Source organism: Mauremys reevesii, linkage group 5, assembly GCF_016161935.1.
Source record: "Mauremys reevesii isolate NIE-2019 linkage group 5, ASM1616193v1, whole genome shotgun sequence".
Classification (NCBI taxonomy): Eukaryota; Metazoa; Chordata; order Testudines; family Geoemydidae; genus Mauremys; species Mauremys reevesii.
Genome location: NC_052627.1, coordinates 52,162,916 through 52,176,613, shown reverse-complemented (window position 1 = coordinate 52,176,613; position 13,698 = coordinate 52,162,916). Strand labels below are relative to the sequence as shown.

The window sequence follows — 13,698 nt, the reverse complement described above, 5'->3', positions numbered from 1 at the left end:
AGCTTGTATTTGATAGGTGAAATAAGAGGGGAGGGACTCAAAGCAGGGTTGAGGAGGAGGATGTTGTAAGAATGGGGCACATAGATGATCTTACCAACCAAATAGACCTGAACAGGACAAAATTGTACTAGTAGTCAAGGAGTGAAATGGCCTGGAGGAAACTTTTGGTGTTGTAGTTAGAGGCAATAAGGCTTCTTTGAAATTTTGTGTAGGAAGATATAGACACAGCCTGGGATGTTGATCTAATGAGAGGGCAGAGTCAATAAGACAGGTTATAGGCCTGATTAACTAAGAGGATGTTGGCGTGGCCCACAATACCTGTCTCCTAGAACTGGAAGGGATCCCGAAAGGTCATTGAGTCCAGCCCCCTGCCTTCACTAGCAGGACCAAGTACTGATTTTTGCCCCAGATCCCTAAGTGGCCCCCTCAAGGATTGAACTCACAATCCTGGGTTTAGCAGGCCAATGCTCAAACCACTGAGCTATATGTCAAAGTAAAAGAGTTAACGGGGAAATCTTGGCAGGGGGCAGGTAATTGGGAGCTCACTTTTAACCATGCTGAGTTTGTTGTCTGTCATTCAAATAGAAATGTAAGAAAGACAGGCCAAGATATGGGATTGGACTGAGGAAGACTGATCCAGAGTGGAGAGGTAGATTTGTGAGTAACTGATGAAAATACAGTTGTCAATAGGGTGACCAGATGTCCTGATTTTATAGGGACAGTCCCAATATTTGGGCCTTTTTCTTAAATAGGCTCCTAATGCTCCCCACACCTGTCCTGTTTTTTCACACGTGCTATCTGGGCACCCTAGTTGTCAAAGCCATGTGAAGGGTATGATCGCTCATTTTTAAGGTGTAAAGGAAGATTAGGAGGGGGCTTTGTCATTATATACATTTATACTTAAACTAACATAGTTCCATTAAAATTTAAGGTCTCTGTGAAAACTGGGACGCTCCAAATTTAAGGTTCCCATTGCCCCTTAACTTGGCCATATTATAAGTACATATTGGTAAAGATTTTGGGCAGTTCTCTTATGTTTGTGTGCTAGGCACTGTACAACAACAGAAAGGTGTGCTCAAATGGATAGAGGTAAATGTATATCTTAATATTTATGCATATGTTATAAGAGAACTGAGTTAAATGGGGGAAATGTCACTGATGTGTCTAGACCTTTAAATTCTAATTACATTAACCTAGTTTTGTGCACCTAATTTTCCTTTTTTTTTTAAAAAAAAAGAGAACTTTAGAGTTCTGGTGCACTTATCCAACTGTGGTAAGCATAGGTTTAACATGAGTCAAGGATTGTTCATTCAAATCCAATTACAATAGCTGTATTGATATTTTCTGTGTGTTTATAGAGGACTGGGTACATGTTGCTATAGACACAATTATGATATTTTGACTTGTGTGGCAAACAGCACGCATTTAAATAAACATACCAGGTCATGAAGGTTTCTGTAGTGCAGGGTTTGGCAACCTTTCAGAAGTGGTGTGCCAAGTCTTCATTTATTCACTCTGATTTAAGGTTTTGGGTGCCAGTAATACATTTTAATGTTTTTAGAAGGTCGCTTTCTATAAGTCTATAATATATAACTAAACTATTTTATGTAAAGTAAATAAGGTTTTAAAAATGTTTAAGAAGCTTCATTTAAAATTAAATTAAAATGCAGAGCCCCCCCAGACCGGTGGCCAGGACCCGGGCAGTGTGAGTGCCACTGAAAATCAGCTCGTGTGCCGCCTTCCCTGCTGTAGTGGGAAACAAGATTGGACCAGGCACTTGTGTCAGTGGGAGATTATGGAGAGAGCTTCTGCAGCTAGGATGGGGTTCAAGTCCCAGGAATTTGTCAGCAGAGCTTGGGGAAGATTAGCAGTCTTCTGCAGTTGAGTGAATAGTCAGGTTAGTACTTGTCCAATACTTGACTCTTTGGGGGTTTATATGCAGTGGTGTTGTAGCCCTGTTGACTCCAGGATATTAGAGAGAGAAGGTGAGTGAGGTAATATCTTTTATTGGACCAACCTCTGTTGGTGAGAGAGACAAGCTTTCGAGCCATATAGAGCTCTTCTTCTTGTCTCTCTCACCAACAGAAGTTGGTCCAATAAAAGATATTATCTTGTCTCCTTTGGGAGCTGTTAGCATGGTCGTGTACCTGGTGTGGTTCACTCCCATCCCTGACACCTGTCCCTTTTGCGGTGTGAGGGAGACCCTGGCACACATCTATCTGCAGTAAGCCAGGCTGCAGCCCCTTTTCCAGTTCCTCCAGAACCTCCTTTTGAGATTTTGGCTGCACTTTTCCCACACCTTTTCATATATGCACACCCTATCCATGGCCCCACAAAGTCACGAGACCGCCTCATCAACCTCTTCCTTGTGCTGGTTAAAGTGGCCATCTATGGTACAAGGAGGAGGATGCTGGAAGGGAGCTGCTCTGCAATTGTGGGACCTATTTCTGTTCCTCTCATGTTTCATGCATCCAGGCAGAGTTCCTTTGGGTGGTGTCCACTGGCTCCCTAGACAACTTTGAGGAGCAGTGGGTGCTGTCTGGGGTTCTCTGCTCAGTGCCCTCCTCTGGCTCCCTGATTTTGTACCTATGACCCTCACTCCCATCCTGTTTAATCATTGGTTGTCCCAAGTGATCAGTTGAACCCTGGGTTTAGCGACTCCTCCACTTAGGCTGGGGGAGAGGGGGCTTATGACAAGGGCAGGCTAGCGCCCACCCCTTTCCTAGAATTCAGTAGGGGTTGTCTCTTTTGGGGTTACTAAAAGGGCTTAACAGTTGGGCCAAGTTTGATTAGGGCTTAGTCACTTGAGTGAGTGCTGGGTTTGGAGGCAGTTCGTGGGATAGATATTGGGGCAGGTGCTCGTGACTGCAGTGGGGAGCTAGAAAGTTTCTTCAGCTGGGAAGGAATCAGAGGTGCTTGGCAAGTGGACTGGGGTGTGGGGAGGGCCACTTACACATTGTTCCATTTGTCTCCATGCAGCTTTAATGGCTCCCACAGGAGACTACAGCTCTCCACTGTAGTAAATAGGAAACCAGGGGCAGGGGAGCCCACGCTGCTCTCGCGGGCTGACTGTGCACCTGGTCTAGGCCAGTGCTGAAGGGCTCCGTGTCCTCTTGCGCTCCCGGGTTGGAGCAGTACAGCCGGCAGGGCCACCTGAAGCCAGGGAGAACGAGGAGGGAGGGCTGCGCCCCGGGACGCCAGTGTGTGCCTGGCCATGGGGAGGGCGGAGGCGGTATTGCAGCCTTGCTAGCTGCGGGGGGGCGCCCTCCCACACCGGCCCCTGAGCCCCTCCGAGCAAAGGGGGCGCGGCTGGGGGCGCTCCCGGGAGAGGCGAGGGGCTGCCGCCGGGAGGAGCGCGCTAGAGGGCGGAGGGGGCCGTGTCCTGGCAGGTGGGCGCCGCCGACGGGGCGAGTTCAGGGAGCGCGGACTTGGCGGGGCGGGGCGGGCGGGGCCGCGGGCGGCTGCCGGAGGCAGAGCCGCCGCCGCTGAGGGCGGTCAGTGCGAGCGCCGGGAGTCGCGGGGCCAGCGCCGGCGCAGGGTCGCTGGCGGCGCCGCCGGAGGAGAGGCTGCTGCCGGGGCATGCGGGGAGATGAGGCTCAAGCCCGGTAGCATCGTGACATTTCTGTGCCTCAGCGCCGCCTTCTCCTTTGTCTGCTTCACCGCCTGGAGCAGGAGCGGAGGTGAGAGCCGCCCCCTCGCGCCGGGCACCGACAGCCGCCGGGGTCCCCGTCAGGTCACCTCCCAACGGCCGCCGCCTTCTGCACCTGCCCAGCTCCGTCCCCCCTGGGCACCGCCGAGCACAGCCCCTGCTGCCCAGCCCTTTCCCTGGCAGGGGGCGGCCCCCCGCTCGGCCCCTCGCCGCACTGGGGCAGGCGGGAGCCGCAGGTGTCGCTCTGTCTTCCCCGGGCTGCTGCCGACACTGCCATAGGTGCAGCGCCCGACACCTGCTTCAGATCCCCTGCTCCGGCCGGAGCTGATCCAGGGGGCTTCTCCACGCACTCACTCGCCAACCTCTGATGCTTCAAAAATGTCTTGGGGCACATGAGTCTGAGGAAGTGTGTATTCACCCACTAAAGCTCATGCTTAGTCTGTAAGGTGCCACAGGACTCTTTGTTGCTTTTTACAGATCCAGACTAACACGCTACCCCTCTGATATTTGGGGCACAAAGTAGCATTTCAGATTAAAATCATGTTTTAATCCTTTGTGATCTGCTGCTGTCGGGGCAGGAGCTACCTCTGGCCTGGTATTCAAAGGTGCTGAGCCCCTTCCGCTCCCATTGACTTCATCTGCAGGGATGTGGGAGGGTCAGCACTTCTGAAAAATCAAGCCTCTATGTCTTACTACCTCCCACCTTTATAGTTATCACATCCCTACATACTTGGGATGGTAAGGGTTACACACAGGATTTCTGAGGTGTTACAATTTATAATCATCTCACCTTGTCACAAACTATTCACATTTCCCAGAATAAGTGCATGTATACTGGTTAATTATTGGCCTCCTTAAAACTAAGGCTAGGAAAAAAACTATTTAAGAGGCCACATTTGAAGGTAGCTCCTAACCAGTAGCTGTTTAGGTGAAAATGTTTGTATTGCACAGTTTGCATTGAATTATCTGGAACTGATTATCCTCAGTTAAACCAGTATAAATGGAAATCAGTGGAGATATCCCCCATTTTATAGTGAGGTCATAGCCCAGTCCTGCTCCCACAAATCAATTGCAAAACTTCTGTTGACTTGAATGCTGCAGGGTCCAGCCTTCTGTGTTTTAGAAATACTTAAGCAGGTATGCAATTTTACTCACATGACCAGTCTTATAGATGGGACTACTCAAAGTCCTAATTCTGTGAAGACTAAAATGTGCTTAAATTAGTGCACTATGTGCAGTCCATTGAAATAAACACTGCAAGAGAATGTTTCAGTTGAAACACAAAATTGAAGTCAGTGGGACTACAGTACATAAAGTTTAAGCATGATTTTAACTCTTTGCAGAATCAGTACCCAAGTGAATAAAGTTAAACATCTACATAAGTGTTTTGCAAGTTAGGGTCTTGGGTCATACTTTTAGGTAAAAATTATATTTAAGAAAATTCTTGTCACTATTATTAACACCATGATATTAAAATGGAAAGAACAAGAATGGGGTTGGTGATATGGTAAGGCTTTTACATATCTAACTATTAGGGTGATTTTTAAAAATTGATCTTTATATTTTATTCATCTGGGACACTGAAACTGATCTGGTCTGTTTTACTTGATGATTCTTGGGCAGTAGGATCTTTTGATTGAAACATTAATTTACATCAACAAAAGACAAACCTTTAAGTGAACTGTTTTTAAAAGAACATTTCTATTCATTTTAGGTTCTGTAAGATAAGTGACTTCTATGTTGAATAGGCTGTCAGCTCCACAGGTAGCCATGTCTGAAATCTCCCCTGAGGAGGCTAAGGAAAGATGAAATAGCACATGGAAAAAGACGTTAACACTGAAATTATTTTTCAGATATAACATAGAGCAGTTGTCTGTTAAAATACAAGAAGTCTAAAGACAACTCTGTCATGAGGATGTTTTGTGTGAGAAAGGGGCAAACAGCATTTCTGGATTCACAAATATTTCCTGGATACACCTTCACAGAGGGCCCAGTTTTGTAGGATATAGGTGTATTACTATGAGCCCCAGGAAAGTCATTTCTGGTAGGGATAAGGGAGGCTTTGGGATGACTTCTTGCTTATAGTAGCATTCACTCTCTCTAAATACTGCTGTTTGTTTTAATTAATTATTAATATTGCCTACTGTCAATAGGGATCCAGTGCTAGGCACTGTACAGATGAGTATAACAGAGACATAGCTCTTGGGACTTGCACCTATTTTGTCTACAATCATGATGCTGTTTATCATATATTATGACACTTTCAAAGGCAACAATTTTGCTGAAGAAGAAGGTTGTGTAGAAATAAATATGAGCAAGGTAAGACAAAATCTAAAAAACTAAGATCCAAAAGATGATGCAAGCAAAACTTCAGTGTGTTCCTTTTGTAGTCTAACAATCAACAGTCTTGTGTAATTCATATTTTGTTACTCCTTGTTTCACTTTCATTCACACTTATTGTTTTGAGCCTTTGTCCCTAAGAGTGTCCTCTTCTATAAATATATATATTTGACTACTACTTTTCTCTCCTCCCCCCCCCCCAAAAATTGCACTCCCCCAATCAATAAATAAACATAACATCTAATTCTTCTCAACCTACTTTGGCTTTCCCCTGCTACTATCTGTTTTATTAACAAACTTCTTGTTCTGATGCCATTTTTCTTTAATTGTTCAAAGTTTGTGTCTTTGGTTTTACTAGATGCTGTGACTATTTTAGTAAATATACAGATGGAGTCACTTGTTAGAAACTAAGTCAAATGATAACTGTGGTGTGAATGTAGAACTTTACTAGAGATGGGGCTTTAGATCAGTGGTGGGCAACCTGTAGCCCACAGGCCACACACAGCCCATCAGGGTAATCCGCTAGTGGGCTGCCAGACCATTTGTTTACGTTTGCACGGCCGTCCACAGCTCCCAGTGGCCGTGGTTTGCTGTTCCTGGCCCACCACTGCTTTAGATCACTAATGCAGCAGGCCCAGCCCCAGACGATGATCCCTAGGAACACTCCCACAGGGATCCCATCCCATCCCCTTGCTTCACTGTTAGGACCCCCCCCCCTTTTTTTTTTAAGAGACAGGAACAACGGTATAAGATTCCCCTGTCTGGTGCAGAAGGAGCAGCAGCAGCTTCTCCTGCCCCCCACCCCAAAGTACTTACCCCTGCAGTTAGCATGTATCTGCTTGAGTTGGTGAGCTGTATGTGGCTGCACTGTTTTTCTACCTGCTAGGTTTAAATGCCTTTTGGGGGATAGATTTACAAGTCTCCTTCTCCCTACATCAGCTCAGTAGTTAGTCTTGCAATTATTTCCCCCATACAGATACTGAACGTATTCTACATCCCGCAGAGCTATTGTTCCACTGGTGGTCTGCAGTGTTAGTGTTGTTGTACCTAACCTGACTCCTATGCACACACACACAATCTCTAGCTCAGAGGAGCTTTGTGGCCCTTCAGAGCCAGGGTATGGAGTGAAGGGACGCCTGAGTGCTGCTGAAGCTTGAGCTAGTAATATGGGGGGACTCAACTGCTCTGTGCTGTTCATACAGTCACTCTGTGCAGCTTGAGTCTTGTATTGCAGTGTGACTGCTCTTCTTTGAGCTAGGCTAATTTTGAGAGAAGTTAGCTCAAACGTGGATAACAGTGCAGTGAAGACAAGTCCTCAGGCAGGTGTCACTGCATCACTTATGCCCAGTTCCTGTTTTCAAGCTTTGCTTTACAATCATGAGGTTAGAAACTTACTTTTTTAATAAAGGAGCTGGGTCCCTAGGCACAGGCCTATAGTGTCTATGGTTTAATGTGATAATTTCATTACAAAGCCAGATTGTTTTTCACCTGCTTTTATAAATAACTTCTGTATGCAAAAGTGATGACTTTTGTATACTCGTTCATTGTGCCAAGGAACCTTTGAAGTATTTACTTATGGAGTGAGTAATCTCCCTTTCTCCAGTGAATCAGACATTATGGGCTCAATCCTGTATGGTGACATGACTACTTTTTAAGTATCCACTAGAGCACTGTACACACAGGCTGCTATCAGTGAGTAAGCAAGTTTCACGGTATAGCAGTGCCTATTCCACGTGCTGGACTCTTTTTGTTCTGAGTCTTTTTGGTGCCTACCCAACCCAAGGCATGGTGTGTCTGTGAAGCAGAAACGTGTGCATGTTAAGGGTAGAAAAGTGTGTTATCAGGGACAAAGTGGAGGTGATTCACATAAGAGTCCAACCTTCAACCTGATTGTGTAACTCCACTCTCAGATAAAATAATTGCCCTATGTAATTACATCTGATACCGGTTCAAAGTCAGGGAAAACAATGTAATAACTAACATTTATATAGAGATCTGCTCCTAGTATTTCAGCAAGGTTCGTTCACAGTTAGGTATGGAGTCAGATTTAGTATTTGTCTTCAGTGCTGCCTCTCAGTCCATGATAAATCACACAGGTATATGGGTTTAAGAGAGAAGGGTGAGGAAACAGAAAATCTCATTTGTTTACTCATTTTAAAAAAGCTCAATCATAAGTCAGGCACGAGACAAATGCACTTGGCAAATGAGTTCATATTATGTTTACTTCACTGGAAATATTTATATTTTGTTCATGAAAAATATACTCAATATATTGATAGTACAGCAAAGTGTTCAGTGGGTGTAATTTGAAAAGGATGAGGAAAGGGATAAAGAGCTTGTAAAGAAAGTATCTTCTCCTAGGTATATCTTGCTGAAATAAGAAAATCTGATTTTTTGATGAATTCTTGATGCTTACAATTGAAATGTGGTGTACACAGTAATACAAACAGCTCTTTACTGAGAGTCTAGAAACTTATGTGAGCTCTCTTATATATTATTTTAGCAGATAAAGCCTTGATCCTGCAATTGCACCCATGCAGAACCCACTGAGATTTCTGCCCATTTTCATGGAGCTCTGTACGAGTGTACACATCTCTGCAGATGCAGTTATAATATCTGGCCCAACGTTTCAATTAAAACAGTGGCAAAATTAATGGTCAGGCTTTCAGTGTGTCTTGCATCTTCTCATTCTCATTTTGATAAATAGCATTAATTCTGATTTATGGAACTACAAGTGAAGCCTAATATTCATATCTAGGCCTCTAAAAGGGCCACTCCTACAGAGTGTTGAATACTCTCCAGATAGGCTTCAATGGAAGCTGAGAGCTGTCAGCATGGGAGACTTTTGGCACATGCAGGACTAAACTCTAAATAGGGGCACTATTCCAAATTTAGTTACCTGAACTGACCCACAGGGTTTTGATGACTCCAAAGTGGAGTTGGTGCTCAAAATTAAAAGTTAAATGCCTAAGTTTGCACCCAAGGCTGCAGAAATACTGTAGTTGTGCAGTGTTATGAATGTGTGATTTACTGTACTGTGTAAGGGCCTGATTCCAGTGTGAGGTTTTTGCTATTGTCTTCAGAAGGAGCAGGATTGTGCCCTAAATATGCAGGGCCAGATTGAAGTTGGCTTTTCTAGTGATTCATGGTAGGAAGAATGTATGAGGAGCTTCCTGTCCCCTTGTTCTTCCTGGGCAAGGCATGGTCACAGCCCCTGCATGAACAGGGTGAGATGTGGGCACAGAAGACCCTCTCACTGCTCTTTCCAAGAAATTCTGTTAAAATTTAGAAACAACCAGTGTAATTCTATGTAGACCCTAAAAAACAAACAAACAAAAACAAAAAACAAACCCTGACATTGAAATATATGTGGCTGAGGGGAAAGTGGTGGACGTGTTGTTCCTTGACTTTAGCAAAGCTTTTGATACAGTCTCCCACAGTATTCTTGCCAGCAAGTTAAAGAAATATGGGCTGGATGAATGGATTATGAGGTGGATAGAAAGCTGGCTAGATCGTCGGGCTCAATGGGTAGTGATCAATGGCTCCATGTCTAGTTGGCAGCCGGTATCAAGCAGAGTGCCCCAACGGTTGGTCCTAGGGCCAGTTTTGTTCAATATCTTCATTAATGATCTGAAGGATGGTGTGGACTGCACCCTCAGCAAGTTTGCAGATGACACTAAACTGGCAGGAGTGATCAATATGCTGGAGGGTAGGAATAGGATAGAGAGGGACCTAGACAAATTAGAGGATTGGGCCAAAAGAAATCTGATGGGGTTCAACGAGAACAAGTGCAGAGTCCTGCACTTAGGACAGAAGAATCCCATTCACTGCTACAGACTAGGGACCGAGTGGCTTGGCAGAAGTTCTGCAGAAAAGGACGTAGGGGTTACAGTGGACGTGAAGCTGGATATGAGTCAACAGTGTGCCCTTGTTGCCAAGAAGGCTAACGGCATTTTGGGCTGTATAAGTAGGAGCATTGCCAGCAGATCGAGGGACGTGATCGTTCTCCCCTATTTGGCATTGGTGAGGCTTCATCTGGAGTACTGTGTCCAGTTTTGGGCCCCACTCTACAAGAAGGATGTGGAAAAATTGGAAAGAGTCCAGCGGAGGGCAACAAAAATGATTAGGGGGCTGGAGCACATGACTTATGAGGAGAGGCTGAGGAACTGGAATTAGTCTGCAGAAGAGAAGAACAAGGAGGGATTTGATGGCTGCTTTCAATTACCTGAAGGGGGATTCCAAAGAGGATGGGGGTAGGCTGTTCTCAGTGGTGGCAGATGACAGAACAAGGAGCAATGGTCTCAAGTTGCAGTGGGGGAGTTCTAGGTTGGATATTAGGGAAAACTTTTTCCCTAGGAGGGTGGGGAAGCATTGGAATAGGTTACCTAGGGAGGTGGTGGAATCTCCTTCCTTAGAGGTTTTTAAGGTCAGGCTTGACAAAGCTCTGGCTGGGATGATTTAGTTGGGGATTGGTCCTACTTTGAGCAGGGGATTGAACTAAATGACCTCCTGAGTTCCAGTCCAACCCTGATATTTTATGATTCTATATTTAATAAATTCCCAAAGAATTGTTAGTTTCTTCTGACTTTTCCTATCTTGCTGATTAAATTACTGTTTGTTACAATAATATCACTAATAAATAGTAAACTCAGTGCTGCACTCTTAAAAAAACAGATTTGTTAGGCAAATGTTTATTAATAGTTAAACCTTCTCATTTATACATGATCTATTTGCAATAGCAGCACACCCTTTTTCTTGTTTAGTTTCAAACTACTGATTATACGATAAGCCAGTGGAAGTAATGCATTACTGGAATACAAGTAAGATCATCAGTTATTTCTGCTATTTTGCAAACAGTGTCATAAGTACACCATTACTAATTTATATTGTGATAACAAAGTATAAAACTGTTTTGTAATTAAGGCTGGGTGAATGATGCTAAAAATAACTTTCCCTTTTCTTTAAAGTCTTACTCCGCCTTTTGTGGAACAATAAGTCTTGTATTGCTCACAAGCAAACTTCTGAACCTATGTGGTGGTGGTGACACTGACATATTCTGAAGATGTCCTGTCTGTTTGCCTCACCAAGAAGAAATAGTACTTGTGATATGAGGCTTGTGAAGATTGATATGTACTAGATATATTTAAATAGTTTTAAATGTAGTTTAAAATGTTTTTCATTATCCTGTTGAATGAATAAACAAAGAAGCAAATTTAGTACCAATTTTGGGAAAGATTTAAAAACTGATATCCTAGCATTATTCTGAAATCACACAGTTCCTGTACTGACCAAAAAATCTCCACTCACCCATGGGTGCAGTGAGTCTATTCATGCTGTCGTTGAAATCAACTGCAACACTCTCACTGATTTTGTTGGTAGAGGAAACCAGTTTTATAGCTCCTTTAGTTAATGTGTCAAAACTTTAAACCCTGGGTCTGAGCCTACAAGGCTTTTTCATGTGAGTAGTCCCTCTAATCTAAATTTGGCCTCGCCTAGTAGCAGAAATTTAGCATCAAGCCAGCCATAACCTTGATATGAATCTAGCTCAATGGGATGAATTAAGAGTAAGGCCATAGTGTCAGCCTTACTTTTGAATTTTCTATTTGATTTAGTCATACCATTGTAAGGTCCCTTCAAAAAAAGTTTTAATTATATAACCTTCAAGCATGTTATATCTTTCTAGTTCCTTGAATAATATTCTAACAGTTCTGAAGACAGGGACATCAGAAAATAGTTTCCAGGGTCAGGGACATACAAATGTCCATCCCCTCAGCTGCAACTAGCACTTACTGGGTGCAGAGGAGGATTCAACCCACTGTACCTGTCTAACTAGACATTTTGTTATAGCCCACACCCCTTCGAATCTGTGTACCCAGGGGCAGCTCTAGACACTTTGCCGCCCCAAGCACGGCGGCATGCTGCGGGGGGCGCTATGCCGGCCACCGGGAGGGCGGCAGGCGGCTCCGGTGGACCTCCCGCAGGCGTGCCTGCGGAGGGTCCACTGTCCCGCGTTCCGCTGGACCCGCGGCTTTGGTGGATCTCCCGCAGGCATGCCTGCGGGAGGTCCACCGGAGCCACCTGCTGCCCTCCCGGCGGCCGGCATAGCACCCCCCGCGGCATGCCGCCCCAACCACACGCTTAGCGTGCTGGGGCCTGGAGCTGCCCCTGTGTATACTTTAAAAACATTAAGTTACTTTATCCTCCCATTCTGTGAAGTGGGGAAGTATTATTTTCCGAGTTCTACAGATAGAGGGACTTGCTCACGGTCACACAGGAAATCTGGGGCGGAGCTGGAAATTGAACCCAGATTTCCTTAGTTCTATTCTGGTGCCTTACTCACAAGCGATCCTTTTTTTCTTTTTTTAGGCTCCTATGTTAATAATGTTCAAGCCTTTTTTAACACTGCTTATTCCTCACTTTATTCACTATGTTCTTGATCCATGTCCATCTTGCCTCGGAAAGGCCAACGGTGGAGATTGTCAACATCTCCTTTAAGAACTTTGCTCAAGTCACTGGTACAACCCAGGCTCAATAAATGGCTTCATACTGACAATCTGAACTGTTATCATCCTTATAGTAAAGATTATTCAGAAGGTTGTGATGAGCAGGGCTGGTGCAACCACTAGGCGAACTAGGCAGCCACCTGGGGCGCCAAGTGGCTGGGGGTGCCAAAAAGCGTGCTCAGGGGAGGCAGTGGAGTGGAGGTGAGCTGGGGCAGAGGGGCGCGGGGATGGCTGCCCGCAGCAAGTAATGGGGGGAGGGCGGGCACGTGCTGGGGAACCGCTCCCCGCCCCAGCTCACCTCCGCTCTGCCTTCTCCCCTGAGCACGTCGCCCCCGCTCTAATTCTCCTCCCCTCCCAGGCTTGCTGTGTCAAACAGCTGATGGGCGCGGCAAGCCTGGGAGGCAGGAGAAGTGGAGCAGCGCCGGCGTGCTCAGGGGAGAAGGTGGAGCGGAGGTGAGCTGGGGCGGGGAGCTGCTGCAGGGGGGGCTCCCCGGACGGAGGTGGGGTGAGGAGCTGCCGCAGGGGGGGCTCCCCGGGCGGAGGTGGGTTGAGGAGCTGCCGCAGGGGGGCGAGGAGCTGCTGCAGGGGGGGCTCCCTGGCTCTTCCCCCGCCTCCCCTCCTGCCCCCACCTCCCCTCCTGCCCCGCCACACCCCCACTCCCCTGAAGACTGCAGCCAAGCCCAACCCTGCACTCCCCGCGTGGTAAGTGGAGCGACCTGGCCCCAGCCTGGTCTGCTCCCCTGGTTTCCAGTTGCGCCACTGGCGAGTGCTGGGGGGTGGTTCCCTCCATTCTTTTCCCCCCATTCTTTTCCCCCCAGCCTGGGAGCCAGGGGAGCAGAGCAGGCTGGGGTCCCAGGCCTCTGTGGTGGGGGGCTGGCGCCAGGCCTCCATGGGGGATGGGGGGCTGGCTACTTCCTGCGGGAAGTGGAGTGACCTGGCCCCAGCCTGTTCCACTCCCCTGGCTCCCAGGCTTGGGGGGAGGAGGGAACTGACCCCCCTGCACTCGCCAGCAGCGTGGCTGGGAGCCAGGGGAACAGAGCAGGCTGGGGCCGGGTCACTCCACTTCCCACAGGAAGTGGTCCCCATCCCCCATGGAGGCCTGGGCCCAGCCCCTACCCCCTGCAGAGGCCTGGGCCCCTCCTGGAGCACCCCCCCCCCCGTGGAGGCCTGGCCCCCCCCACTCCTGGGGGGGGCTGCGTAGGGCAC

General features: G+C 46.8%; 1 protein-coding gene across 11 annotated transcripts in view; it reads left to right on the top strand.

The window, feature by feature from the left end:
• MGAT4D (MGAT4 family member D) overlaps window positions 1-13,698 on the top strand; it is a 137,667-nt gene that overhangs the window by 24,305 nt on the left and 99,664 nt on the right. The window contains exon 1 of one of the 11 annotated variants that reach the window (XM_039541154.1): window positions 3,435-3,680. The exons of 8 other annotated variants lie outside the window; for them this stretch is intronic. In XM_039541154.1, coding sequence (XP_039397088.1) covers window positions 3,590-3,680 — 91 coding nt within the window. In that variant the 5' untranslated portion in view covers window positions 3,435-3,589. Of the gene's footprint in view, window positions 1-3,434; window positions 3,681-13,698 lie in introns of those variants that run through there. 2 more of the 11 variants (XM_039541152.1, XM_039541153.1) reach the window with 2 other exon arrangements.